The 22,251-nt window shown below is 43.0% G+C and overlaps 1 protein-coding gene across 1 annotated transcript in view; it reads left to right on the forward strand.

Moving 5' to 3' along the window:
* dscaml1 (Down syndrome cell adhesion molecule like 1) overlaps positions 1–22,251 on the forward strand; it is a 412,483-nt gene that overhangs the window by 21,001 nt on the left and 369,231 nt on the right. Inside the window, exons 2-3 of the mRNA XM_067970940.1 lie at positions 5,286–5,603; positions 11,349–11,495. Coding sequence (XP_067827041.1) covers positions 5,286–5,603; positions 11,349–11,495 — 465 coding nt within the window. The remainder of the gene's footprint in view (positions 1–5,285; positions 5,604–11,348; positions 11,496–22,251) is intronic.

The following is a 22,251-nucleotide window of genomic DNA, read 5'->3' on the forward strand; positions in this document are numbered from 1 at the left end:
ATTTTGAGCTCAAACTCTTGTTACGGTGCTCGAGCCATCCTAGGGTTAATGTCATTGCTCCTCACCTCATTATTTATGGACATTTCAAAATAGTGTACTGTTCCTTTTTTTTAAGAAAAATCCAGCTCAACTCCGATTGCACCGTGGGTTTTCTTAAGCAGGTCTTTTCCGTCATTCTGCACTCTGGTCAAAAGGCTGAGGGTTTGAGTCCCACAGCGGGGTTTAAGCTCATAATCTGACACTCCAGTGCAGTACTGAGGGAGTGCTGCCTTGTTAGAGGTGCCACTATTTGGATGAAACATTAAACCGTTTGCCTGTTTTAGTGAATGTTTGTTTTTAATTGTTCTTGGAGGAGTGATTGTACCACCGACTCCTGATCTGCAGGCCTTGCAAAGAAAGAACTTGCATTTATATAGCGACTTTCACGATCTCGGGACGTCCCAAAGCGCATTACAGTGCTTTGAAGTGTAGAAAAATCAGCAGCCAACTTGCACAAGGTTCCACAAACTGCAATGTGATAATGACCAGCTAATCTATCTTTTCAAGGTGTCTGTTGAGGGATAAATATTGGCCAGGACACTAGGAGAAACTCCCCTGCTCTTCTCCAAAATAAGGCCGTGGGGTCTTTTACATCCACCTGCGGGCAGATGGGGCCTCGTTTCAATGTCTCATCCAAAAGACGACACCTCTGGCCTTGCAGCACTGCATTAGGAGTGTCAGCCTAAATTATGTGCCAATGTCTCTGGAGCGGGATTTGAACTCCGACCTTCTGACTCCGAGGCGCGAGTGCTACCCATCGAGGCACAGCTGACCTGGCAGCAGCTCCTCCGTAAACTTGTAGGACTCCCCCCCAAGCCTTAATGCCAGAAGACTTGTTTTGTTTTAAACCAGGTCTTTCTGGCATCCAGGCTTAGCATATCCGGCAAGTTTACACTGGGGATGTCGCAAGACCTGTGCGATGGACCCCGACAGTGCAGCACTCGTCTTAAGGCCAGTGTGAAAGCAGTTAAAGATCCCATGGTACCATTCCAAGAAAAGCTCGGCATTCTTCCAGTGTCCCAGCCAACGTCCCTCCCTGAACAAATGATCTGGTCCTTCATCTCATCATTGTCTATGGGACGATGCTGGTGAACACAATGGTTTCTGCCTTTTCCTACTAAAAAAAATGTCACTACATCCTTAAAAAAAAAAAGTGATTGTGTGAAGTTCTTTAAGAAAATTTTGCCACTAAAAAAGCACCACTATATAATGAAATTCATTTACCTAAACCATCAGTTAGCAGAGTTTCATCAATTCTGAGAAAGGCCACTAGGTGGAGCACCTTGTGATTTCTGAGGGGTTCATCACTGGTACCTGAGTGAAAGATGTCCCATTAGTATCACATCCTCTGCTAATCAAAATACATGGTGTAAACCACGTCAACAGCTCTGTGTGCAAACTGAACTGAATCCATCATCTCAAATGTAAATTTCCCCGAGTAAAACGCAGGCTGTTTGCTTGATTTGGTCAGGAATTGAATTAAGAACTTAAAAAAAAACTAGAAACAGCCATTGAAAAAGCTCTCGTTATATTTGCACGCTCATTTTTCTCTCCCTGATGATCAGCACTCATGTACTGTCGAACGTGCAGCAATGAGAACACCTTTCTTCGAGGAGAAAATGTCTCTGGCACTCTTTCTCCTCCCCAATTTTAGAAAAAAATACCAGCAGGGGAGTAAATTCCTTGTTAACTCAGTCTTTATATCCTGCCCCTCACAGAGACTTCCTGCCAGGTGGCCTTTTGCACTTCATTTTGTGTGTTTTAAAATTGCACTCTAACCTCACGGAAAATACGTGTGTCTCTACATTACATTTCTCCACAGAGCAGCAATTCCAGCTGGAAGATGCATCTGTCCTGAGCTTTGACAATGTCTGTCCTTTGTGTTCAATCCTATAAATGCCCATCTCCTCATTTTAAATGGATATTGAAATTATTTCATCGCAACTGTAGGTTTTATCTTTCTGGATGGAGAAGCTAAGAGTGGGCTCTGTCATCTCTCTCTTTATCTGGTAATGAATTACAATAAGGTCTTTAAATCAGTCACAAGGTTGTGGGTTTAAGTCCCGCTCCAGAAACTTGAGCATTTAATCTAGACTGACATTCCAGTGCAGCACTGAATGAGTGCTGCAGTGTCAGAGGTGCCGTCTTTCAGATGGGACGTTTAACTGAGACCCTGTTTATCCTCTCGGATGGATGTAAAAGATTGCATGGCACTATTATTCAGAGCAGGGGAGTTCTTCTGGTGTCCTGGGCAATATTTATCCCTCATTCAACACCTAAAACAGATGATCTTGTTATTTATTTCATTGCTGTTTTGTGGGAGCTTGCTGTGTGCAAATTGGCTGCCGCAGTTCTGATATTACAACAGTGACTACACCTCAAAAGTACTTCATCGGCTGTAAAGCGCTTTGGGTTGCTCTCAGGTCATGAAAGGCGCTATATAAATGCAAGTCTTTAAAATGTAGAAACACATAAGAAGCCTGCGAGGTTGTGTATGAGCCTTAGGATTGCACTGGAGTCTCTGGGAATTGAAGATTAATCTGCTGGAACCTCCTGTGAGCAACTTAAGAGAAACATCATCGGGGCATTAAAAAATTCTGTGTTTTATTTTTTTTCTTTGAACATTTTCATGTATTAATTATAAAAAATTTGGAGATGGGGTTGCGGGGGGGAAAAGGTTGTTTGACTGAGAAGGGCAGTTGGCGACCCCAGTAAGCCTGAAGACATCGTGTGTTCATGTCGGTGCTCGACTTTATTTTAATGTTTGTTAGCAATGGTGTAGTTTTGTCACTGTTGTTAATGAAGGTGTTCAAGGGGAGTGAGGCCCTTTATCAGCAGACATCTCATTTCATTCCCATGTGTTTGGGGTGGGAGAGAGGTAGAGACGGAAGAAGCACTGTGGCTCGACTGCACTACCTGTTCCAAGATCTGCTCTTATTAGGGTTGCCAACTCTGGTTGGGCGTATTCCTGGAGGTCTCATCACATGATCTCCCGCCTCCAACCCACCTCTGCCATCGCTCGCCCCTCACATCCATCCTCACGGTGCACTGCCTTCCCGTGGCCAATTGGGAAGCAAACAGATTCTCCCTTACCCAATTGGATGATTCTTGACTGCCGGTCAAACAGCCTTTTTTTCCCATCTCTAACATTTTTAAAAAAACTAATCAAGACAAGTGTTCAAAGAAAACTGGGGGGAAAAAAAACACTTTCAAATGCCCCCTGTGTTTTTTTTTTCTTCCTGGCTGCTTATAGCAGTGTCCTGGAGATTAATCCTTAATTCCTGGAGACCCCAGGACAATCCTGGAGGAGTTGGCAGCCTTAGCTCTCACCCACCAGGCTGCTTCCTCAGGCAAAACTCCTTTAAGGAACGTTTATAAATCTTGAATTCTGAGCACCAAAATAACCAATCTGAGAGTCAGAGCCACAGTGAAGAAAGGCCAATTAAAGGGGAGGACTCTGGAAACAAAGCAATTTTTTTTTTTGAAGGGGCATCTCGGTGATCAGTGTCATTTGCAGCTGTAGCACCCTTTATCCTATGTGTCAGTTTCAGGTCAGTTTCATAAATTGGGAAATAATCCCGGTGTGTGGTGTTGATGCTGCACTTGGCAGCAGTGGGATTGAAGCCCTCGGAAAACGAAATCCATTCAAACCCTTCTCAAATTAAAATATTGCTCATTTTTTCAATGCAAAATCTTCCATCCGTTGCTCTGAAAGAGGAGGAATGGAAAGGGGTGATTCCCCCTCTTTCTTTCATCGATCTTACTCACTGCTCTCACCAACTGAAGTGAGGCTTTGGTGTTTCCTAGTGCATTGACCTGGAGCCTCCAGGAATTGAAGGTTAATCTTCAGGACACCGCTGCGAGCAGCACCCGGGAGAAAAATCATTGGGGCGTTAAAAAGAAATTGTTTTTTTTTTCCATTTTCTTCGAACGCTTTCACTTATTGGTTATAAAAATATTGGAGACTGGGGTAAAAAGGCTGTTTTGAGTGTCAATAGTCATCCAGTCGGATAACAATGTCCGCTTTCCAATTGGCCCTGTGGAGGATGTGCGCAGTGAGGATGGGCGTGTTGGGCAACCAATGGCGGGAGTGTTGGGGGCCAGGGTGGTTGGAAGCAGGAGGTCATGCAATGAAAACTCCAGGAATATGTCCAGGGTTGGTAACATCTGTTTTTGCGTGGGCTGAAATGTGTTTCCCTACGTTCAATTTAAAAGGTTTCTATTTTTGTGAAGTTGTCAACCTAAACTTTATTGATAAACTGCAGTTGGTGAGCTTTCACCTGATGCTTTGTGGGTAAATGTACGGCCTAGTGTGTTGACAAGTAAGGTCCCAGGTTTGGCCCCCAGAATCGGGCTGAGGGAAAATATCAACCAGGGTTCTGACTCCTGAGTGCTATCCAGTGATGTACTTATAACGAAGCAGTTTTATTTTGGACATCTGTGTGCAAACTGGAGATGCAAGTATTAGCAACTTTTTCTAAAAAAAAATGTTAAAGATGTGAGATAATGGAAAGTATTTTCAGTGTAAATATATTTAATTAGGTAAAATTAGAAAAATTGTAGGAAGTTTTCAAATTCTTACTGATTTATTGGACTTCCACCTACCTTTTTAAGGTTTGCCATATTCCACAGGCTGGGAATTAAATTTTAGGATTTGCTATCTTCCATATCAAGACTTTCAAAACCGGAACATTCAAAAGGGAATTGGATATATACTTGAAAAGAAAAAGATTTGGAGAGCTATGGGCAAAGAGCATTGTAAAATGTCCCAAGGCGCTTCACTGGAGCGATTATCAAACAAAATCTGACACCGAGCCACATAAGGAAGTATTAGGACAGGTGACCAAAAGCTTGGTCAAAGAGGTAGGTTTTAAAGAGTGTCTTAAAGGAGGAGAGAGAGGCGGAGAGGTTTAGGGAGGGAATTCCAGAGCTTAGGGCCTCGGCAACTGAAGGCACGGCCGCCAATGGTGGAGCGATGAAAATCGAGGATGCACGAGAGGCAAGAATTGGAGGACCGCAGAGATCTCTGAAGGTTGTAGGACTGGAGGATGTTAGAGATGGGGAGGGAGGTTACAGAGAAAGAGCCTGCGTAGGCACGATGGGCTGAATGGCGGCCGTTTGTGCTGAAGAAACTTGTGCGTTCCCCTTCATAGACTAACAAGAATGACTTGAAGATTAACGAATAAAATCTCTCTCCGTCTGAAACTAATTTTTCTCCCTTTTCCTCTTTTCTCCCCACCCAACAGCACACAGTGAGGATCCTAGGACAAGCTTGTACTTTGTGAATGACTCATTGCAACAGGTGATCTTCTCCAGTTCAGTGGGCACGGTGCTGCCGTGCCCGGCTGCCGGGTCCCCGGGCACCGTCCTCCGCTGGTACCTTGCCACGAAAGACGACATCTACGACGTGCCCAACATCCGCCACGTCCACCTCAACGGCACCTTACAGCTCTATCCCTTCTCCCCATCAGGGTTTAATAGCTTTATCCACGATAATGACTACTTCTGCACGGCCGAAAACGTAGCCGGCAAGATCAGGAGCCCAAATATCCGCGTCAAAGCAGGTGAGACTGTCTGACTAATCGACCTGCCTCTTGTCCTCCTGGGAATTTGGAGGATTTCGTAGGAATGTCGGGAGCGGACCTTAAGTTTTGAAAAGTACCGTACGTGTTACTGTTGTATCTCGTGATGAGTTATAGTGGGACGGAACTTAGAAAACCGTGCTTTCTCCCTGGGTTTGACTGGTGTCCCGACAGGTGGAATGAAAGTCTCCCCACTGACTACAAAATTATAAATTTGTCTTGGGCAGTCGTTCGAAACGAGCGACAACTAATCGATATCCCGTGTTTGAGGCAGTCTCGACGAAGCTGTTACTGGGATAAGATCAGAAAATGCTGGAAAACACTCAACGGGTCAGGCAGCATCTGTGGAGAGAGAGAGAGAGAGAGAGAAACAGGGTTAATGTTTCAGGTCGATTGCCTTTCATCAGAACTGGAAGATGTTAGAGATTTAACGGCTTTTAAGCAAATACAGAGCGAGGGAAAGGGAGGGCTGGGAACGAACAAAAAGGGAAGGTCTGTGGAGGTAGGAGGGGGGCAGGAGTGATTAAATGACGAAAGGGATGATGGTGTTTGGCAAAAGGTGATAATAAGACAAGTAAAGGACTGGGGAAGGGTCAACAACCAAAACACAGCCCGCAATTTGGTAAACATATAAAATTCTAACAGGACTAGACAGACTAGATGCAGGGAGGATGTTCCCGATGGCTGGGGAGTCCAGAACCAGGGGTCACAGTCTCAGGATACGGGGTATGCCATTTAGAACCGAGATGAGGAGAAATTTCTTCACTCAGAGGGCGGTGAACCTGTGGAATTCTCTACCACAGAAGGCAGTGGAGGCCAAGTCATTAGATGTATTCAAGAAGGAGATAGATATATTTCTTAATGCTAAAGGGATCAAGGGATATGGGGAAAAAGCGGGAACAGGGTACTGAGTTAGACGATCAGCCATGATCATTTTGAATGGCGGAGCAGACCCGAAGGGCCGAATGGCCTACTCTTGCTCCTATTTTCTCTGTTTCTATGTAAAAACTAATGCTCGTGAATTCAATTCCTTCTGTGAGCTGAAATTATTGTGTTTGCGTAGATTCCCATCTCTCTTATTTTGCTCCAAACATTAACCTATTTAAAATTAAGCAGGTTACCATCTGCACTAAAGTAATGCAGAGAGGGGATTAAAGCCATAAATTGGTGATTTCATTCAGGATATAAGGAAGACTTGGTATAGGAAATGAAAGTAGCGCACTGGTGCAGAAGGGGATGCTGTTCCGAGTCTACGGTTCAGGCCCCTTGTTTGGACGCGGCAGATGGAATTTCACTCCACAGCCGACCTATGTTGTCACTCACCCGAGTGTGTTCGATACTGACATTGTCAGCCCAGTGTGGTGTTCAATTCTCCAGCGATGACAGCCCTCTGATTGATGGAAATTCACCCCCAAAAAATTCTAAAGTTAAAAAATTCAGAAATTATGTATGAATGGTGGTGTAACAAAACTGCCAATTATTCTAGGGGTTCATGTGGCCTTGTGAGCCATGAGTGCAATGCCAAGTGGTTTATGGCTCTCAACGTGAACCCCTTGATTAAATTATAGCTTTATTATTCGCTCTCCACTATCAGTAATGTATACTTTAGTCTCAGTAAAATAATAAAAGTGGTGTTGAAGGGACATTGATTGAAGAGTAAGAGGCTTTTGTGATGTCATGTTGTAATAATGTCACACCATTATAAGAGAATGTAATGATGGAATTGTTTGAAATCCTACAGTAGGTTTTAAGGCATGTTAGGGCTAGTGTAATATGAGCCTACTGTTAGTGATGTTGGCAAATGGATGCTTAATACTTTTGTACGATAACACTTTGTCCATAATTTGGTGGAGGAGTTAATGAGTGGCTACGTTAAACTAGCGGACAGAGGTATGTCACTAAAAACTCTTCTGCTAATATCAGCAACTGTGATTCCAGACTGTAGACACCAACTTTATAATCTGCTTTACTGTGATACATGGCAAAAGGAGTGCGTGATCTATTCTCGGGTGATCTACCCGTACCGCACGTATGGGTTTGGTCTCCATATGCTGGGTTCCACTGAGTAATGTGAAATCCCGGAGTGCAAACATGTGAGGTTGGCCACCTGCATTTACTGTCCATGGACGGGTGGACTGAACCCAATGACATCTTTATGGCGGTATGATGCTGTCAGTTTCCAGAACGTTAGCTCATTTCCACTAAGGAATCCAGCTGATGTGGGGTGGGGGGTGGGTGGAGAGAGAGCTGGCTGTCGACCTTCAGCTGCATCAGAGTGTAAAAGTACCCAGTCGTTGACAATCGAACTCCTCGCTGGTGGTTTTGTTGAAGGAAAAGAGTGTTTTATTATGGGACGCAATGTTCAGAATCGAGTCCAGGAAAACTGAACGAACTCTTTAGATACGATGTGCTCCCACGTTGGGGAGTTTGCTCATTGCTAAAAAGCCCAAGAAAGTAACATCAGATTTGAAATGTGGTGTCTCCAATAAAGCGGGTTGCCTTGATGATAAAGCATTTGACCAATTTTGGGAGGGAGAAGAGCATATGCCATTTTTTGGTCACAATATTACTTGTAAGAGATATGTTTCAACACGATTTATATTGGTGCGTTGTGTATTTATAAACAAAGTTTTGGCCAACACTTTGTGAGAATGATGAAGGGGTGAAATGCAAGCTCCTTGAGTGACGTAACCCTTTTAAAAGACCTCTTCTTCCCTCCCCCGCTGTGGTCTATGAATTGCTCAGATGTCCACTTACCTGTGGACATCTCCACGGCTATAATCAATCAGCTGACTGGTCGTGGTTTTTTTTTTTTGGGTGGGACTGGTCCTGTCTGTCTGGATGTGTTCACAACCAGTCTTCAAACGACACCTAGAGCAACATCTCCCTTCACTATTGCTGCACTAATAATAACAAATCAGAAGTCTAATAACGGCAAAATGAATATAATAAAATTGTGTGTGTCACACTTTTTTTAAAGTCGTCTTATTAGTAAAACCACAGAAATCGCTCCAGTGTATCTAAATGTCTCCCTTGTATTTGAATGGTATCAAAACAATATGTCTTAGGCCCAATTTTATTGTATTTACTTTCTAGTTTTTGGACCTTTTGGCTTATTATTGGTGATGCAGTCATGATATGTATATTTTTAAACATGAATGCAATATGATATGGAGAAGTGCTACTCTTCAGTCCCTCCTCCTTCCCCCTCTGATACCTCACTCAAAAGGCCATTCGTCTGTGAGCATAGACAGCCAAGCCTGGTCCCAATCCTCAACACACACACACACACACGTTCTGTTCAACAGGGGACATTGAATAGTGATCAGGGGCAGTGGGTTTTCCATCGCTCAGGAACGATGAAGCCAATTACAGCACCTCATCTGTTGCCTAGGATGAGATCGGCTAATTTTGGATGGTACTTTCCTTGTCTGTATGGGTCAGTACCACACTGGACAGTATATTTACCTACTCGGCCATTGAGGGAGCTACCAATTGATTTCCATTGTTGACTACAGGGTGACCTACCACTAAGCTATTTAATACCATAATCTGCAGAAAAATCCTTATTTGATAATGGGCTATTGCAATCATTTGTTCCCTTTTTTTAGTTGAGAGTTTGAAATCCCACAGTCCTAACCATTGCCCTTTTCACAACCATGAACAACGACATCGTTGATAGCATGCATCATGTGACAGGTCGATGATGCTACTTTAGATGGGAACTCACAGTAGGTAGGACAAGGAAATATGCAAATAGACCGTGCTTGTCTTCGTTCATATTCCTCACCGTTCTGCTGATCACTCATCATTTATGTAAATTGTAGGCAAATTGACCCATTCAGACATTTTTGACATTGGCTCTAAAGCTTGGTTCCTGGAAAAAGTAAATCTGGGCCATTGAATACACACTAATTCATAGTATCATAGAAGGTACAGCACAGGAGGTCGTTATTCAGCCCATCGTTTCTGTACCGGCTCTTAGAAGGAGCTGTCCCAATAGTCCCATTCCCCTGCTTTTTCCCCGTCGCCCTGTAAATTTTTTCCCTTCAAGTTGTGGGGATTTTTTTCAGCCCAAGGGGGTTGATTCAGATAGTCACGAGTTCAAACCCTTGGGATGCTTGCCTCGTTGGGAGCGAAGTTTGCAATGTTTTCTAGGCCTGACTGCTGGATAGGGTAGCCCATTGTTGTGAGATGCTCCCTTTTAAGGATATGGGGTGGGGAAGTGAAGAAGACGCTACTTGGTACAATCGGCTAAATATGCTGGAAACCGACCTGCTGATCAATCAAATGATGTTGATGGCAGCTTAAGAATAATCCTGGTAGAAAATATTTGCATCATATGAGGGAGGGGGGCAAATAGCTCCATCAAGGAACAGAACAAAGGGAGGGCATATCCTTAAAATTAGAGCTAGACGGTTCAGGGGTGATGTCAGGAAGCACTTCTTCACACAAAGGGTAGTGGAAATCTGGAACTCTCTCCCCCAAAAAGCTGTTGAAGACTGTGGGTCAGTTGAACATTTCAAAACTGAGATTGATAGATTTTTTGTTAGATAAGGGTAATAAGAGTTACAGAACCAAGGTGAGTAAATGGAGTTATGAATTAGATCAGCCATGATCTAATTGCATGGTGGAACAGGCTCGAGGGGCTGAATGGCCTACTGCTGTTCTGATGTAAACTAACACACTTTGGTCATGGCTGTTTCACAAGTGGAGAAACCATATGAAATCTGGACTAATGGATGCTGTTGAGGGAGCCAGAAGCCATAATTCAATTGAAAGGTACTCTCCTGTCACCAACCGTGAGAGCCCATCTTGAGTGAGCTGTGGCTGTGGGTAAACCTTGAGATTAAATTGCAATCTTCAGCCTTGTTGTGTATATAAGAGCAAAAACCACTTGGCATTGTTGCCCTCAAAGGCTCTTAATTTCACCATGTGGCAACAACAAACATAGTGACCACAACTACTGTTGGCAGTAAACATCCTAGTGAACCAATGACGGCTCTCTGGAAATATTCATTCGACAAAGTGTTATTTCAGTAATAGACACCACTTAGTTCTGATCACTACCCCAGGGGAAAAGGGGACATCATATGACTGTGTTTATTGATTGGGGTTAAGAGGTCATGAAGTGACCAAACACACTGAGTTTACTGTGGCGTGATACTTATGGTAGCTGTGAGTATAGTGTATCGGTATTTAACAGGAGAAAAAAAAACATCTGGAAATGATCACACTAAATGTGTGCATGGTTAGTGGGAGGAGTTTCTGACCCATATTTTTCCAGACCTCTGTCACGAAGAACTGAAGAAAGCATGGAATGAGGAAAGGCCGCAAACAATGTGCAATCCACTCTATCGTGCACTCAACCCAGTCCTTGTAATCTCTCGAGGAAAGGTTTCTCCGTGCCCTCCTCCCCATAGATTAGACAGATATTCTGGAGTGTTGTTTCATTTACCTCGCGTACTATGTTAATTTATTCCTGACTGTTTGCTTTCCTTAGTATGAAACTTCTGGGGTCCCCACAGATCAGGATCCACCTTCAGCTCTGGGAAGCTAGTTCGATGCTTGTAATCAGATATCAAAATGGCTGACGCTACCAGTGCTAACCGTCGAGGGCAATTTGCGAACATGAGACTTGCACATGAATCGATTTTATGCTTAATCCAAATTCACAATTTTGGAGCTCTTCAATGACCGCCATTTACATGCTTTACTTTGTCTCAGTTTTCAGGGAACCCTACACCGTACGGGTGGAGGATCAAAGGTCAATGCGTGGAAGCGTGGCTGTCTTCAAGTGCCTCATTCCTCCTTCGGTGCAGGAGTATGTTAGCGTTGTGTCATGGGAGAAAGATACAGTCTCAATCATCCCAGGTAGGACCAGAAACGCCACAAACAAGATGCCTTGTTCTTGTGCTTCCCTTGTTTTGGTTCGAGTATCCGAATCTTGTGACATTGCAATGAGGCAATCAGTTGTCTCAGTATGACCCCTTAAAAACAAAAGTATGAATCCCAAAATGCCTATAGAGGAAGTACTTTACTGTTCTTTGTTTTCCTTTTCACTGTGTATGGGCTTTACCGGAAGAATGAGAGCCAGAGATGGTTACCATGTTTGAATACATCTATCGTTTTGTTGTCAGCTGAGCTGATGATCTGTCTTTGATTGCTGGTCTGAGGAATTACTAAGCTGGGAAACTGCAGCTTGGAATTACTGCTCAACGGAGTGTTGTGCGTTGTTCAGATGAGAATTCTGAATCGTTGCCTTCAGTGGTTGTCCTGTTATGCCTTGGCCACTTGGCAACTTTGTCTGAATCCTAACCCGTAGATGAGAGCTCAGTTGCCTAAAGATTTGATTTTTAAGGATTTTAATTTCACTATCAAGGTTATATGTCGCAAGGCAAGTTGCACGCACGTGCACATGATACAAATTAGTGTATCATAAGGTCACACAGCATTGTTGCAAATAATAGGTGATTGGCTACAATTATGTAGAAATGGACAGGGGTGGCTGGATGACGGAATTTTTGGTGGATGGCTACAGGCCAAATAGATGTGAGGCTGGGTCAGGCAGATGTGGTCACCACTGTCCACCGAAACACAGCAAATGCTCATTTCTCCCCTCCATCTTTTTAAAGCTAGTTATCAATTTATATTTTGAATTGGTTTCAAAGGGCATTATTGCCCCTGTATTTTAAGTTGGGGAAGATTTTCTTGTATAAACTTACAACATGATGTAATCGCATTGCAAAGTGTCACTGCGTTCCATCAAGTGATCTCCTTGCGTGTAAAATTCCAGTGTTGGTCGCACCCACCTTTTTTTCCTCTGCAAAAGGTCAACAATCCCCTCTGACAACAATTGAATTCCTCCAACTTGACGTTTACCTGAAACATAAACTTTTATTGGATGGAAGTATTGAGCAGTTCCCGACTCCTTCAGCACTGAATGTTCGTTGTTGATGCCAAAAGGCGAGGTGGAAAACAAAAAAACAAACTATTGAGGAAAACCCAGAGCGGCATGACCCAGGAGCCTCTCTGCTGGATTTTTTTTTTTTCCCTTCTACTTCGATAGATCTGGAGACAAAGGCGGATTTGAAGTAAGGAGTGCAAGAGTTTACCAGCCGTCCCCTGAAAGCATTGTCAAGCCACAACACAGTTGGATCTTTCGATGACTGACTATTACTTTTGATACAACAGTCAGTGCTTCGACTGTGGAATTTTGATGGCTCGAGGCCAACATGATATTGGAACTCCAAACAAACACCAGCTTTGCATTGTTCAACCTCGGTTTTCAAAGGTTCAGTGATCATTTGCACCAATTCTGCTGCAGTGCGGCCAGCTTAAACGAACAACCCATTTTGGCACTGAGATTCATTCTGCGGTGTACGACTAAACAATTTTTTTCCAATTGCCTCTGCTAAAACCAGATCAATTCAATGTCCAAGCAGTACAGCAGTTGAGAGCTGGTATCACCTGTATTACGGTGATGGTCTACCAACAATCTCTGCCTGCTAGCCCATCCTTCTTGATCTGCTGATGGTGCCTCCTGCCTGACGCATGCTCATGAGCAACAAAAGCAGCAACTTCTTGCACATGTATGTCCTTTTTGGGGAAGGAAACCTGCCGTCCTTACTCGGTCTGTCCTATATGGGACTCCAGTCTCACGTCAACGTGGTTGACAACTGCCCTCTTAAGTGGCCTGGCTTTCGAACAAGCCACTAAGTTGTACACGGGCAACTTGGGATGGGCAATAAATTCCGGCCGTGCCAACGACTCCCACATGCCGAGAATGAATAAAGCAAAAAAAAAAAATCACCTTCAACATAGAAAAACACAGAGGCATAATAAAAAAAAATGGCGTTAAGGCAAAGAAGGTGATATTAGGAAGGATTTGGTCAAGGAGGTGGGTTTTAAGGAGGGTCTTAAAGGAGGAGAGGGCGGTGAAGAGGCAGAGGAGTTTAGGGAGGGAAGTCCAGAGCATGGGTCCTAGGCAGCTGAAGGCATTGCCACAAATGTTGGGATGAAGGGAGGGTGGGATGCACAAGAGGTCAGTTAGAGGAACAGAGATGGGGGCCCTGAGATTAAATTGGAGCACCAGTTTGTCACAACATGCCAGTAGAACAGCACACTGAGGTGAATTGCTATTCCATTTCCAGCAGTATTTGAGGTTAGGACATGTGAGGAGGCAGCAGTAAGTTTTGAAGAGCAAGTAGAACCTCAGAGTTGATTTTAAAAAAATACATTAGGTAAGAAGGGAAAGCTGGGGAATATGCAGAGTTGGAGGGGCTGAGACACTTGCTGTCTGGATTATTCAATTAATTTAAACAATCTAGACACCATTGGGAGATATAAGGGATGTGAGCAGTGTAATTCCAATCATCTTAAATGGATTAATAAAGTATCAGGTATTAGTTGAAGTTATCTTCACTGTATTTTGATTTTCATTCTATTGTATGGATCTATTTTCTGAAGACCAAAAGCATGAAAACCTACAAGATTCTGTTGAAAGATTTGTTGCCTTGGAAGACCCAATGGGTTATCAGTCTGAAGCTTAATTTAAATCAGAATGGATCCAGTCAAGAGTATTCCAGGTCTTATTTTTTGTTTTGATGAAGTGAAAATCTCTGGTTTGAGGAGATCAAGGACTTTTGGAAGCCTGAACTATTTATTTATTTCCTGTGACAGGTGGTTCTCCACCTCATGGGGGGTCTCTTCTACAGGATCTCCAACATTGGATCTAGACTTTTCTTGCCCCTTTCAGTCTATGTGCACTTACTTCAATTTGATTCCAATGTGACCTTTAAAGCTAGTGCCTTCTTAGTGTGCCCAACAATGAATTATATATCTGACTTGTGTTTTGAAGAGGGTTCTAGAGATAAGGCAGGGGAGGGGGAAAGACTGGGTTGGGGAGAGACTGTCAGATATGTCTATTAGAAGATACTCGACTAACAAAGACATTTGGATCTCATTAAAAGCAATGTTGCTCAACAAAAAGATTTAACATTCAGATCATTTGTAGGATCTTTTCATACTCCTACAGGCTTACAATTTGGAAGAACACCATATACGGCTGACATGTTAAGTGGCACTTGTTTGGAATGAGACTCACTTATTTTGCTTATAAAAGAGTTCAGTATCTTGTCTCTACATGTCTTGCCCTTTCAAAGCAAACATTATATTTCATTGAGGCCGTGACCTATCTTCTTGCACTCGCTGACTGTTATTATTCGGAAAGATCTGCCCATTGATACTGCGATGGGGAGAATGGGTTGCACGAATTCAGTTGCACTTATTTCAGCTTTAATGCTTGGCAGTTGGTAAAAATGCTGCAAGGTTTTTTACCTTTTTGGCGTTGGGTGAGAAATGAATGCAAAATATTCAAGTAAAATGCCTGAGGGGTGGAGGAAGTGTTTAGGGCTGCAGGGTTCCACTGATGATGCTGATCATAATCATGTCTGCCCACTTATGAGATATAAAGCATACATGACGACTCCTCATGGATATTCTCTGTATAAATATCCTCCACATAAATAAAATTCCCAGCCCTGATTTGGTTACCTCCTTTGTGTCTTGGTGAAGTCTGTAATTGCAACAGTGGACACCAAACCTAGTCATACTTACAGGGTTAAAAAAAGAAAAACTTCTCTGGGCCTAACTCAATGCTTTGAATCATTGTGTAAGGCATTGATGTGTGCCTTGCTGCTTAAAGGAGCACTACCACAACCCGGGGGCCTGTTGCTAGTCCGGCCCTGATACTGGAATAAATCAAGTCCGGTTGAGTAAGTCGGCCAGTTGAGTGCTCGATTTATGGCTAAGAGGGTCTTAGGCTGAGTACACCCAGTGGTATTCAAACCCATCATCGCTCCAAGGTGATGAAAGAGCAGCATCTCTTGGAGTCTGTAGGGACTAAGACATTCTTGCCATAGAGTTGCTGCATTGTTTGGATGTTCAACAATGGAAATAGCATCCAGAAGGTGTTTTGTGTCTGGTTTAGATTGGGCGCCATGTATAATCTGCCTCTCTTCCTTTGTCACTCAACCACAGTAACTGGAAGAACCCGTTACTGAAACTCGTGGCATGTTACCGGTTGGGGCATGGTGGGCTTCAATGGACAATCTGCCACTGTATAAAACTTTCCAGTCTGTTAGTTCGCTGTGATAAAACACGTGCAGAGGTAGACTTAGTCAGTGCCATTGTGTCACAATCGTGTCGTCCTGCTCTGGTCAGTTTACAAACCTAATGAAGCGTTTCATTTTACCAGGTGACAGTACTCTTACCAATGTCCAGTTTCCTTTTTTTTAAGCTTATTGCAAAAAGATTACTGTACAACAGATGCAATGTCTATGGGCCCTTGGTTGAACCAACGACTGCATTGTAAATGTGCCCTGGCTGCAAATATGGTGGATGTTAAACAGAGCTTTGAGTGGCCCCTTCCCGGGTTTGCAAGAACTTTGCTTTTAAAAATTTTCTGGTACAATTTAGGGTTCTAAATTTAACATCTTTACACCTGCTTTGTGGGCCTAGAGAGGGTGAGGGAAACGGCAAACATCAGTTCTGTCATAGAAACAAATTGCAATTCCAGTCCTGGCTATGGAGCAATTTTGACAGTTGGAGGAAGACATCTGTAACATAGAGCGTCATTGTGCTTCAGACTGAGAGGAAATGTGACAGCAGGACCCGATATTGGATCAAACATTAGTTTTACAGCTGTGCTATAAATAAAGCTACGAACCACACACACCTGGGATTTCAGATTCAGTCACAACGCACTGAAAGTTGATTGGCTGCTGGGTCTCCTTTGAGGACACTTGGGCTGGATTGATGCTAGCTTGATGTTGTCATGGTGATCAGATGTTCCACTGGCTTCAACCACAGGCCCTGGGGAAGGAGGGTGAGGAGGAGTAGGACTGTATATAAACAGCTCCCACTGTTTGATAAAACAGTTGGGAGAAGGTACGAGGAGGAATGTTACAACATTTTGGAACTGAAATGTCAAAGCATTATGGCCCAACTGTATCTCAGCAGTGATCTACGTGCTTACAGTTCTGCAAATTGAGTTTAGACAGGATAATTAATGACAAAGATCAAAGGTGAAATCTATCAGTTGCTCAGCCTAGTCTCAGCTTGGCAAGACAATAGACATGTGTGTCCATTATTGCTTAATTAATTACCTGTAAGCCTGGAATAATGGTACCTGTGAGTCTCCAGAATGTAGTCATTAAAGAAAGGCGAGTTACAACTTGCAGTGTTGACGCTGAGGCCTTGTGAGCATGTTATTTTGTTAGTAACACTTGTTTTGGCTCTTCCTTTAACCCTTGGCGCCCCTGCGGTTCAGTTGTGTTTTGTATCCTGCTTTCATGTTTGGGGGATGAGTAATGCCATTTTTTTTTTAGATCACACTGTATTTGGAACGTTCCAAATTTAAGTGCCAATAGCTTTTTGCACCTTTTTCCACATGTTTTTTTTTAAATGGGTGAGGTTTTCTTTCTCTCTTTTTCTTGGGTTTGACTATGTCACAAGCCTTCCCTAGCTGAACAGGCAGCCTACTGCCAAGCATCTGCCACTGCCAACATGGGACGTTGGTCTCTTAGGAGATGCAGTCTGCAACAACAACAGCTTGCATTTATATAGTGCCTTTCACACAGTAAAACATCCCAAGGCGCTTCACAGAAGTATTATCAAACTAAATTTGACACTGAGCTACATAAGGAGATATTAAAGACAGGTGACCAAAAGCTTGGTCAAAGAAGTAGGTTTGAAGGAGCACCTTAAAGGAGGAGGGAGAGGGCAAGAGGCAGAGGTTTAGGGAGGGAATTCCAGAGCTTAGAGCCTAGGCAGCTGAAGGCTCTCCAACTCTCCCATAACAAAAGGCCAAAAGGCAGAATATGCGACCCCACCTCCTGACCATTGTAGATCATGATGTGACGAAGGAGGTAGCCTCCGAAAGCTTGTGATTTTAAATAAAGCTGTTGGACTATAACCTGGTGTTGTAAGACTCCTTACATTGTAGGTAAGACTCCTTACATTGTAGATCAGGCACATTTGTCAAGTTTTTCTCATTTGGAGTGAGACTTGGTCATTTTGGTTGATGTATCTGGCTCTCAAAAAAAAAATAAACATAGCTCCACTGTTTTGACTGGGTTTATGATCTCTCACTCTTCACCTCACCCTATTTTCCTCATGTTGTCTGCACTGATACAAACCGCCTGGGAGATGTGTCAAAAAGAGAGAGACTGATGGAAGGTGAAAAATGAATATCCAAAAGCAGAGAAACCTTGGATCACAGTCGTGGGCCTCCCACTGACCGATCACACAACAAAACAACCTTCTGGTAACTGTCATTTTTTGCATCAATAAAAATGGAATTATCCAATAATTTGCATTAAGCAATATAAATAAGATAGGAAAGTGGGAATTTAGTGCTCAAAATAATTAGAATGATCAGATAATTTGAATTAAACAATTTGAATGAAGAATAGGCTGTATTAGTGGAAGCTCGGGGTCAGGAAACTAGGTTGTCCCCTCAGATGAGGGCTGGTGAGGCATCGAGAGAAGGGCACCTACTAATGTAGGGGATATCCTACCAAAAGCAATGGTTTCTCCAACCACCTTTACTACCAACTGCGGCAGAATAATATTTATATTCAGGTTTTTTTTTTGACACGTTTACCGAATTTAAGTTAACGATTAATTTGTGAAAAACATGTAGGCTGTCCAGAAGCAGTTAACGTCTGACTTTTTTTGATGCATGTAACCTTTCAAAGATCTGGAAAAGACTAATATATTACCAGTGGACCACCTGTGGCATTGATCAGTGAGTCAGAGGACACGGTGGCAGTTTATGAGACAGTTGGAGTAAAAATAGGAGAATTAGTTTTGAGTGGCTCAAATTTCCCAAGAATCACTTGAAAAAGAGCGACACATTTTTCTGTGCTGTGGACACATTTAAATTGAGACTTGCTATACACAAGACATTATCATACACGTGTATGCATAATATATATTTGAAAAAATTGTTGAAAGTGACTCCCATGTATATTAGCAAGCCCGTGGTAACACCATTCCAGCACCCTCCCTGGACAAAGTGATTGTTTTCCGAGGATTAACGAGGTATCACGTTTATTAAAATTGTACCTAAATTTTTTTTTAAAGTCGGGGGTTTAGCACAGATCTTTTCCGATAGGGATCTGACACTAATTCCTGCGCCATTATGATCTCAAAGCTGGTCGGAGGGGTGGCCAATTGTATAAGATACCAGAGCATCTATGCACTGCATTGCTGAGCGGCGTCCGTAGGGAACATAGGAGTAGGCCATTCAGCCCATCGAGCCTGTTCTGCCATTCAGTTAGATCGTGGCTGATCTGTACCTTGACTCTATTTACCTGCCTTTGTTCCATATCCCTTGATACCCTTACCCAACAAAAATCTACCGATTCTACCCAGCATCTATAGCCTTTTGAGGAAGAGAATTCCAGATTTCCACTACGCTTTGTGTGAAAAATTGCTTCATTATTTCACTCCCAAATGGCCGAGCTCTAATGATTAAGATTGTGCCCTCTTGCTTTGGTTTCGTCCACCAGCACCAGAGGAAATATCTTCTCTATCTACCCTATGGAATTCTTTTATCATTTTGAACACCTCGACTAAATCACCCCTCAACCTTCTGAACTCAAGGGAATACAAACCAAGTTTATTCAACCTGTCCTCTCAACTTAACCCTTTAAGTGCTGGGATTGTTCTGACGAACTTGCACTGAATCCCCTCCGAAGCCAATATATCCTTCCATAGTCTTGGTGGCCCTAATCCACGCCCAACACACATACTTGAATTCTCTCAAAGTCCTGGCTGCAATGGGCCAGACTTTCTCTGTTTGTTTGACTGTGAGATTTTCTTTAAATGGACAGGTGCTGCTTCAAAAAATGTGTGCATTTTTCCCCTGTTGACGTTGTACGTCTGCTAATACAATTTGGCTCTTGCACGCAATAACCAATTTTTCATTACAGGCAACGACAAAAAAATCAAATTATGCAGGTGTGTATTGCAGTGCTGTGTGTTAAGGCTAAAAGAGCCCTTGAGGCCTGTTAAGATAATTGTTAATTATTTCTTGCTTCCACAGCTGTACAGATGGCAGGTTTTGTTGTCCCAAGAAAATTGCAGAAAATGCAAAGTAATCATAGTGCAACGGACCAAAACGTGGGATAGGATTGTGTGTGTCGGGGGTGACTCTGGTGATTTAGGCAATAACCTATTCAATAGTCGCTTGTATTTTATGGCTTTTAAAAATAAGCTTTTATTTTTGATTTTTAAAAGACTAGCCAGATGTAGAATCTCATGTGAGATCGGTCATAGCTTTTAACATCTCCGTAATTGTTCAAGGGATGTTTCCTGGAAGGGGTGGAGGGGTGGGGACTTAAACTCTCCCATTGAAATGACTGGTTCATCGTTAAACCGGAAGGTTTGAATCTGTTGTACTTCAGGCAATCAACGGTATAAAAATAGAAAGAAAGACAATGATGATATGCTGGTTTCTTCTGACCTGGAGACGGGAATTTATAAGTACCTGCCAATTTGCATACTTCCCTCACCGATAGCAATTACTCACTAATTGACCCCAGGATGTGTCCATTTGCAGCAATCAGACTTTGTGGCTTTAAAGGGACAGACAAGATTAATCAGAACTTCACCTTAGCAGCAGAATATACAGATTGCACGTTTTATGGTGTAATACTCCTGTTGTGACCAACGCAATGCCCTTTGACGTCCCAAAGCACTTTACAGCCAATGAAGTACTTTTGAAGTGTAGTCACTGTTGTAGGAAACATGGCAGCCAATTTCACACAGCAAGGTGCCCCAAACAGCAATGAGATAATGACCAGATCATCTCTTAGGTGTTGTTTGAGGAATAAATATTGGCTAGGACATTGGTTTTGAAAACCATTGTGTGGGTTTATTATTTAAAATATTTTATTTGTTCCATGCAAAATTATTTTGCTGATTTAAAGCTGACGTTTTCTGATTACAAATACATTTTTTGAGCTGAATTTTCTCGTCGTTTGATATTTGACCCAAATTCAGCAAGAAAAGGGACTGAGCTGCAATAAGGGACAGGTAAACTTGGGTTATATTCATTGGAGACGAGCAGGTTAAGGGGTGATCCGATTGAGTTATTTAAAATAATGAAAGGAAATTCTGCATTTAAGGGGAAGCTAGATTAAAAACATGAGGGAGAAAGGAATAGAAGGATATGCTGATAGGGTGAGATGAAGTAGGGAGGGAGGAGGCTCGTGTGGAGCATAAACACCAGCATAGACCTGTTGGGCCGAATAGCCAATTTGACAGGGTAGATAGGGAACGATTCTTCTCCTGGGGGAATCCAGACAAGGGGACATAATCGTATGAATCAAATTCGACCAGTTAAAAGCAATTCCAGGAAAAACTTCTTCACACAAGTGGTTAGGAGAATGTGAAATGTACTGCACACATAAAACCACAGAGGCAAAGGCAATTGAAGTGTTTAAAATGGAGATGGATAACAGCTTACTTGGGAAGTGACGGTATTAAGAGGTATGGAGAAAAGGCAGAGAATCGGGATTAAAAAGAACAGAAATTGCAGAACAGGCTCCACTGGCCGACTGCTTTTCCTGTGAACAAACTTCTTAATAAATAAGGGACAATGTTACAAAACCCCAGTGTAGAGCCACACATACCTACAGTGCATTTGGGATAATCCTGGGGGTGCTCACCATGCTTTTCCACAGGGGGTGGGGGTTCGTGCTGTGCTCTTCTAGTGGGTGATTCTCCAGCCAGGAATGTGACCCTATGGTCCCTAGGAAAGCCACATCCTTTCTTTAAATCTTTGGTCTATTATGGCTCCTCGCTGTAAGTTGGAGTTATAAGGTGATGCTGGCAACTGCACAGTGGCTGGGTGTTTTAGACTGAAATATGTCATCATTCAACGGACAAAAAAAAACTTTGCTTATTATCAAGCCCATTTTTGTTTTATTGTTCGCACCTACAGTTTTTCCAATAAGGAGAGGCCCTGAATTTCAGCTGCACTGGCAGTGGGCGTTGATGAGTGAAGGATTGGTGCTGTGCAAAGCTTTGGCGATGATTGAAGCTTTGGTGCATCATTGTGGGGAATGAACAAGCAAAGGTCATCGTAGGTTGTGCGTGCGTATGCCCAGGGGGCTGGGGACAGATCGCCAGCCTCCCCTCATTTGGGCAGTGGTATCGAGCATGGATAAACGGCCACAACTGGATGTAAAAAAAAAAGGACTTCTTTCCTTTGTGCAAGAATGGCCTAGTTTAAACTTCTTTCTCACATCTCTTATTTTACAATCAGCTAATTATGTCGCTGCAGTAGAGTCATGATACGTGTTGCTGTTTCTTTCCATTTCTCTCTAGCTGATTTAACACTCACACTATCTCACGCCTCCCCCTGTAAGCGTCATTATTTCTCATGCTGATCTCGCTTGGCAACCATGACGATCTCTTATCTCTGTTTCCGTAAGGAATGGTTTGTCTTGGGATCTGTTTCACAAAGTACCGATGGTCAGCTCAAACATGCTGCTAAACGTACTTGTCAACTCGCAGCTAAATTCACCTTCCGGCTCAAGAGTTGCTTAACCCCTTC

The sequence above is a fragment of the Heptranchias perlo genome, chromosome 33 (genome assembly GCF_035084215.1).
Source record: "Heptranchias perlo isolate sHepPer1 chromosome 33, sHepPer1.hap1, whole genome shotgun sequence".
NCBI classification, from domain to species: Eukaryota; Metazoa; Chordata; class Chondrichthyes; order Hexanchiformes; family Hexanchidae; genus Heptranchias; species Heptranchias perlo.